The sequence below is a fragment of the Terrapene carolina genome, unplaced genomic scaffold (assembly GCF_002925995.2).
Source record: "Terrapene carolina triunguis isolate 2854851 unplaced genomic scaffold, T_m_triunguis-2.0 Scaffold633, whole genome shotgun sequence".
Classification (NCBI taxonomy): Eukaryota; Metazoa; Chordata; order Testudines; family Emydidae; genus Terrapene; species Terrapene triunguis.
This window is the reverse complement of record NW_020664984.1, coordinates 876,781-884,664: the sequence shown is the minus strand read 5'-3', so window position 1 is coordinate 884,664 and position 7,884 is coordinate 876,781. Positions and strand designations below refer to the sequence as shown.

Below are 7,884 nucleotides of genomic sequence, written 5' to 3'. Positions count from 1 at the left end.
AAAAAAAAAAAAAAAAAAGCCGCGATCGCGATCTGCGGCGGCAATTCGGCGGGAGGTCCTTCGCTCCGAGGCGGAGTGAGGGACCGTCCGCCGAATTGCCGCCGAATAGCTGGACGTGCCGCCCTTCTCCTGAGCGGCCGCCCCAAGCACCTGCTTGACAAGCTGGTGCCTGGACCCGGCCCTGGTGAAACGATTGAACAAATAACCACAGTAAAAACAGATCCCGAGTACGCAGGATAAACAGACGGCGAGCCATAAGCAGCATTGAGCGGTTACAAGGAATAAATCAAGTCCAACGACCTTGATTGGCTTTTTTTTTTTTTTTTTATAGGATTACAAATTTATCAGAGGATGGGAATGCAGCCGATGTAACGTACTGGGATTTTAGTCAAACATTTTATACCTTGGCTTGTGAAATCGTACTTGAAAAACTAATTTAAGCTGGCAGGGATCTGAACACTGTTGCATGGATGGAAAATTGGCCGGAAGGCCATAAACAAAGGGTAATGATACATGGCAGTGCAGCAGATGAAGGGCGGGATGTGAGAGTAGGGTAGGAGTAGTGGCTGATGTCCCATCTTATTTGACATCTCCATTCATGATATGGAAGAGAGAGTAGATGTCACATTAGTTAAATCCACAGAGGATCCTAAATGAGAGGCTTTGTGACATCCGTAAGGACCAAGAACGAACACAAAAGGACCGACCAGGTTAAGTCCTCAGCTCGTGTAAATCAGTGTAGCTCCTCTGAAGTCAATGAAGTTACTTTGATTTACACCAGCTGAGATCTGGCCCCTGGAGAAGCTGGAGACATGGACAGAAAATACAAGGGAAGACATCTGGGGGGAAATAAACCAAAGGGCAGATCTTTGTTAGGAGGGTGAAATCTGGAAAGCAACTATGCTGAAGCAGCCCTCAGGTGGGAAGGGGAAAGCAGAACAGACCTGAGTTTGTGATGCAGTACAGCAACACCAACCCAAATGGTGGACTCCCTTGGCTCTATGCACAGAGACATCTCATTTCAGCACAGGGATGTCACGACAGCTAGTTGGAAATCTTTTGCCAGCATTAGTATTTCAATGAAAACTGCCTTTCGGAAGAACTGGACATAGCGCAGGAAAACGTCTAAGCGTCGGCAATGTTTTTTCAGGTTTTCACGGCAAACGTTTCAGATTCTGACAACTGAAAAGCAAAAGCGAATCAGGTTTGGCTTTTTGGGCTGTCCGTTTTTCTCTGAAACGCCCACTGTTTTTCCACCGACGTTTCGGTGCCACCAAATATGTTTCAGAAAAATGTAGGACTGGATGGGGTCTCCTGGGCCATCAAGTCCAGTCCATGTTTTCCCAGGCAACCCTGTCACATCATCCCATTCAGGAACTTACCAAGCTCCGTCTTAACCTTCCTTAGGTTCCCCCCACTGCCTGCTCCTACTGGGAGTCTGTTCCAGAACCGCCCTCCTCTGATGGCTAGAAACACTTTTCTAATTTCCAGCCTTGACCTACTCATGGCTAATTAATTCCCATTTGGTCTTGTGCCCACCACTCTCCTTTAGCTGAAATGGCTCTTCTCCCTCCCTGGTATGTATCCCTCCAAATTTCATTTTCTTCTACATTATTCACAAGAAATAAAACACATTTCCCAACTAGCTCTAGATCGGGGTAGGCAACCTATGGCACGGGTGCCGAAGGCGGCACGCGAGCTGGTTTTCAGCGGCACTCACACTGCCCGGGTCCTGGCCACCGGTGGGGGGGGCTCTGCATTTTAATTTAATTTTAAATGAAGCTTCTTTAACATTTTAAAAACCTTATTTACTTTACATACATCAATAGTTTAGTTATATATTATAGACTTATAGAAAGAGACCTTCTAAAAGCGTTAAAATGTATGACTGGCACGCAAAACCTTAAATCAGAGTGAATAAATGAAGACTCGGCACAGCACTTCGGAAAGGTTGCCGACCCCTGCTCTAGAGGGAATACTTCTTCGCTGCAGGGGGCGCTGTGACCACCTCTGGAATATTGTATTGCATGGTGGGCATCATGGTGCCCAAACCAGGGGGGGGGGAGTTCAGAGAAGTGCAACAAAAACCATCATGAGGCTGGAAGGACTGACTAAAGGGAAGAGAGGAAACAGATCTAGTGTGGCTAAGCAATGACCAGATAGCCCAGGACTTGCAAGACTTGAAACACCCAGAAGGGGAAGAAGATGTGAGGGCTAATGACTGGAGTTATGGGAGGAAAATAGGAAGGCTTCAATCAAGGAAGTCCTGCTTGTCAGGGAGATGGATCAAGCTGTGAAATAGTCTCAAAAGAGCGGAAGCCACATCGCTTGGGACATTTTAAAACTAGAGTGGACTGAACACTAGACAAGCTCCTGTAATGGACCAACCCTGCATTGGCTGTGAGGTATGGGTTGGACGATCTCTTCGGTCCTTTGCATCTCTCATGTCCGAGCATCAGAGCCTCAGCGGGCTTAAAACGAGGAATGGACATTTACATGGCTGACAAAGTAGCCCCAGTTATAACAGTTAATGCTAACAGTCTGGAAGGGGTACGAAAGCATTAAGCTTGGTAAAGCCAATCTAGATGCAGAAGGTCTAGTCCGGCAAGTCCTACATTCCTCAACGGCACCGCTTATTGTCGATAGGGCGGTGCTGATGGACAGCAGTCGAGGAGCTGGCCTGTATTTCTGTGACAATCACACACACACACACACCCTGAAAGTGGAAACATGCACACACAGAATCACACAGGAGCACAGAGACATATGCACTGCTGCGGAAACATGAGAACACACGGAAGCACGTTAGTGTGTGCAAGGGAGCACACGCACACCTCCCCCTGCAAGGAAGATGGGGCAGAAACTCACTGTTGTTTGCGGGTCAGCTCCTGCTCCTTCTGCACCAGGTCCTGCTTGAGGGAAGCCAGCATCTCCACGCTGACGTCGACCTGGCGGGAGAGCTCCGTCGCCCGGTCCTCCAGCTCCTGCTTCTCCCGGCTCAGCCTCACACTCTCCTGCTTGGCCTTCTCCAGTTCTGAGCTCTTCCGGTCCAGCTCCACCTGCAGCCGGCCCACCTGCGAGGCGATCTTCTGCTCCACCTCTTCCGTCAGCTTCTCCAGCCGCTTGTCCACCTCCAGCTTCTCGAAGGCCCGGATCTTCAGGCGGGTCAGGCCTTCCTCATAGGCGGCGTCCACAGCGGCGGCAGCGGCGGCGGCGGCGGCAGCGGGAGGGGTGGTGGCCGAGCTCATGGCCTTGCGGGTGAAGATCTCGGTCAGCGGGATCTCGATCTCGTGCACGTAGTGGGACGCAGAGGAGGAGACGGGCTCCAGCTCGTCGGCCGAGATGAGGTCGCAGGCAAAGCGCTGCTCCTTGCCCTGGAAGGAGGTGCTCTCGAAGATGTCCCGGCGGGCGGCCGGGGTCAGCAGGGTGGCATCGGACGCCAAGGGGAAGACGGTGGCATCGCAGATGCTGTTGGTCTTGGAGAGGATGTAGAGGGTCTCATAGGTGTGGTTGTACTCCAGGTGGGCCCGCAGCGAGGAGAGGCTCCGGAAACGCTTGTGTTCCCCACAGCGTGGACAGCGGTAGGGCAAGTCCAGAGAGGCCATCCCTCAGCCAGAGCCACTCCGCCTGCCGCGCACCCCTCCGCAGGAAACAAGCAGGGCCCCTGTCATGGTGCAGGCCAGGGGGCGGCGGGGGCACAGGGAGGGGTGCCGGCGCTGGGGGGAAGAGGGCACCGTGGGGCGGGGTGCTGGCTCCTTAAGGGCATTTCCAGTTAAGGGCTGAGAGGCAGACGTGGCGAGCGGGCGGGTGGTGAGCCTGAGGGAGGTCCCTGCACCATCCGGCGACGCTGGCACCAGGCACTGAAAGAGAAAAACAACGTCAGCGGTTCATGGGCAGTGCTTTCCCCGTCCCTTCCCCCAGTCACTCCCCCCACAACCCCTCTCCTTCACCACCACAGCTACCACTTCTTGTTCCCCTCCCTTCCCCCAGGACCCCTTAGCTCTCCCCTCCCCTGTCCTCTCCCCCGCAAACACCTGTCCTTCCTATTCCCCTGCCTCGGGATCTCTCTCCTTCCCCAGCTCCTCTCCTGGGTGGCTTTGCCCATAATGTGTAAAGAGACAGCCCTCTCCCCGCCAGGCTGGAGGTTTTAAAGCCCCACTCTGTCTGTGAATGTTTGCCTGAGATGGTTTTCGAGAAGATCTGCTCTAGTCAAACCGGGAATTGTTCTCTGGCCTGCAGGAGGTCAGACTAGCTGACCGCAATAGCCCCTTCTGTCCTCGAGTTCAGCCAGCCAAACGCTTGCTCCCCGTCCATGGGCATCAAACCCCTCCCTTGTGCCCACCCCATTGGGTGGCTGCGATGCCACTTACAGAAGGCAAAGACAGCAGGTTCAGATGTAGTCGCTAGAACCCATGAGGCCAACATCCCGCTCCCATGCACATGAGACTCAGAAGAGGAACAAATGGTGGAGAAGAGAAAGATGGAACGCCTGTGACAACAGTGCCCGGGGTGTGTGTGTGTGTGTGTGTGCTGTCTCAGGGTGGGCTCTGGCTCCACCAGATTCAATGCCAAGGATGAATTTGACCGAAGGTGATCCAGGGACGACCACCAGGCACCAACAAATCGAAACCTCTGGAGATCTGCAATGGAGGGCCCAAGAGAAGGGCTTTCATAAAGTAATCTCTGTCCCTCAGCACAAAACCCGCACACAAGGTGGTACAGCTGTTGTGGGCCAAGGTTGAGATGTATTGATAGAGTAGGGGAACATAGGGGCTCGAATAGCAACAGGCTGAGAGTCAGGAGCGAGGGACATTGGAAGAGCTGTGTGGGGCCCCCAGGAGGGGCATTGGCAGAGTTTTGGGTGGGGAGCCCAGGGCTGGGATAGCAAGGGGCTGCGGGTTTGGATTGAGGGGCATTGGCAGAGCTGTGTGTGTGGGACATACACGATTTCCTGAGGATAATGAGGCAACTGTTACCACCCCTGCTGAGGATCTGCAAGGAAAACATTATTTACCAAACTAAATGCTTCTTCCCTTTCGGATGAGGGAGGAAAGGAAGGGAATTTAATCAAGTGTGAAACTGACATCTGCCTTGGGCAAACATACCAGACCCCCCTTGATCCTTGTTAACTAACGGTAGGGAAGCCTCACTGTAGCTAGCTATCCGAAACCAGTCAGAACTGATCACGCGCCGGCACGGGAAAATGCATTCGTTATTCAGCTTGGCTTCTCCTGCGCGGCTTCTTATTCTGGGCACCGGAGGGATTTTCTTTGTGACGGCAGCCTTGAAATTAATGATGGGAATGACCTATTGGATCACCTAGTCCATCCCCTTCAGCAGGACCGTCCCCTGCAATTCTACTCTGTGGTACCTTCTCCTGTGCAACTTCACCCAGCCCAGTTGCAAGTGAAGTGTCCCAAACAAATGGGACTTCCACCACTTTTAGGCAGCTGAAGGGAATTTAATCAAGTGTGAAATTTCCCTGTGCTTGATTTCCCCACATGGCACTTTGCAATTGCCTGTCTCCCTTTCCCCTTCCGCTGGGTGCACACAAGCCATATTTATTCTTTTGAGTCGTCTGATCCTTTAGCTAAGTGCAAGATAAAAAAAATACCCAATGCCCGTGGTGAACACTGACCATTTATTCCTGCTGTTTGCTCGTCTGTCTCAGCCCATCCTTGCATCAGCCACAGGCCCCAACTGACAAGGTAAGTGGGGCAAACGCTGCCTAGCAGTAGTTGTTACATTTGCCTCTTTAGAAATGGGGGACCCTTGGTTACTTATTTAGCCCATGCTATACGTCGCTTCTCCTGTACCGTAGTCTTCTCCTTCAGTGGCTAACACCCTGACACACAAAGAGGCTGTATTTGAGCACATGGACATTATAGTATAATGGGGAAGTATCTAATATGCTGGAATGAATGGTAGCACTCCTGAAAAGTCCTGGAGTGATAGCCCTGGAGACCAGAATCCTTCATTTCTGGTACAACATGGGCAGTGACAATGCCAACTCCCTGTGTGCACACACCTAGCCCCTCACCCTGATGTGGTGGGAACACCTCTAGGAGTCTGGAGAACTTGGTCTCCATGGGTCTTTGAGTCCTCTGCTGCAAGGGTCAGCGCCACGCCCCAGTCTGACGTGAGCACGAGCCGGCCATCTCTTATATGCTCCCACACTGCCTTCGGCCCCAGAAAACAGCCAGCGACTGTACCGGCTGCGTCTGCGGGCAGGCGTGTTATTAGAGGTGAGGGCTGAAACACACAGAAGAAGCAGGTTGATTTGCCCAAGCAGCACTCGCCCTGCAGGGCCAGGGAAAGCATTAAACCATTCTGACTAGCAGAAAACAATGTGCATGGGCATGACGTGGAAATCTCAGCGGACAGCGGATAGGCCCTGACAGGGAGCCAGCACAAACAGAGGGCCGCTCTCGTTGTGCATCTAACATACAGCTCGCGTCTCTCCTCTCTGTGCGCTTCGTCGTCCACCCACTGGGCTGGAGGGAATCTGGGAGTCAGGGGCTGCACAAAGGCCTGAAAAGACCATTGACATCATCTAGTCTGACCGTCTGCAGAACGCAGGCCTCAGAACCTCCCCCAGACATTCCTGTCTGAGCTAGAATCACCATCGTTTCTGCTGCTAGGGCGTTCCCCAGGACTCAAACCCAGGACCTCTGGCACCACAAGCAGGAGCCAGACCCCTAGGCCAGGCATTAAAAGAAGCCCATAACTCACACACAGTCAGGGGTATAGTGACTGTAAGGCTCCCTCACTCTCCCGGTCGGAGGGGGACCACTCAGGCTAGTCCTATGGGGTCAGGACCAGAGTCTGTAAGACAGGCAAATAGTCAGTACTGGGCTTTAACCTGGACTGGGGTAGCCCAGGTAATCAGCCCTTAACTACAGTCTATCAGGGTTGTCTGGGGCCTGGGCAGAACTCAGGCAACTAGCCAACACACAGTCTTTCAGGGCTGGCCTTAGCCTGCGTGGAGCTCAGGCAGCCAGCAAGCACACAGTCTCAAAGGTGAGTGGTGAAGGAGCTCCTATACTGGGCTAGGGTCTCCTTGCACCGAGTATGGGGTCAGCCACCCAGGGTGGGGTGGCAGGGGGACGCGGGCCCACCCTACTCCACCGCGTCCCAGCCCAGGGCCCTGGCAAGGGCAGGATTGGCTGCCCCTGTGTCGGCGGGGATCAGCCGCAACATGCCGACTGAGCCACGCCGGGTTCTGCAGCCGGCTGCTCCGTGGCTGCCCCGGACTACTTCCTACCATCCCGGGGTTTGGTACCTGCGGCCTCCAGGCCTCTTCCGGCTCTTCGAGGTAAACGCCCGCGGGTACTCCGGGCCAGTCCTCGTCCACGCCTGGGAATCGGGAACAGTCGGGCGCTGGTTCCTCTCGGGGCCTCTGGAGAACAGGCCGAGCGTCCTCCTCTGTTGCCGGCTCTCTCCCCACTGAGCTGCAGGGCCGGTCTCTTATACTTCCAGCCCCATCCCGGTCCTTCCGGCGAGGGGGGGGGCGTGGTGATCTAGGCTCCGCCCCCTCAGGGGTGTGTAAGGCTCCCTCACTCTTCCGGTCGGAGGGGGGCCACTCAGGCTCACTACCCAGACCTACGCAGCAGATGTTCTCAGGAACTTGCTGAGGACAGGACTCAAATTTTCTGGCCTTGGGTATTGTTCAGCTTCAAGGACTGGAGCACGTTGCCCTGAGCTACCTAGCGGCTCTAGTGAGTTATCCACTGAAGTCATTGGGGCCGCCTGCCATTGAGGGTTGCCCAATCTATGTTGGCCTTTTGAGAAGTACCTTTCTAGTCATGTAACCACACTGGAATCCAGGAAATTTCCCCATGATCTCATTCCAGGTTGAACTCTTTAGAACTGACTCTTACAGGG

At 53.8% G+C, this 7,884-nt stretch overlaps 1 protein-coding gene across 1 annotated transcript in view; it reads right to left on the bottom strand.

Annotated features, from left to right (window-relative positions):
- FBXO41 (F-box protein 41) overlaps positions 1 to 3,605 on the bottom strand; it is a 31,376-nt gene extending 27,771 nt beyond the window's left edge. Inside the window, exon 1 of the mRNA XM_024203791.2 lies at positions 2,869 to 3,605. Within this exon, the coding sequence (XP_024059559.1) occupies positions 2,869 to 3,605 (737 nt within the window). The remainder of the gene's footprint in view (positions 1 to 2,868) is intronic.
- Positions 3,606 to 7,884: the final 4,279 nt, after the last annotated feature.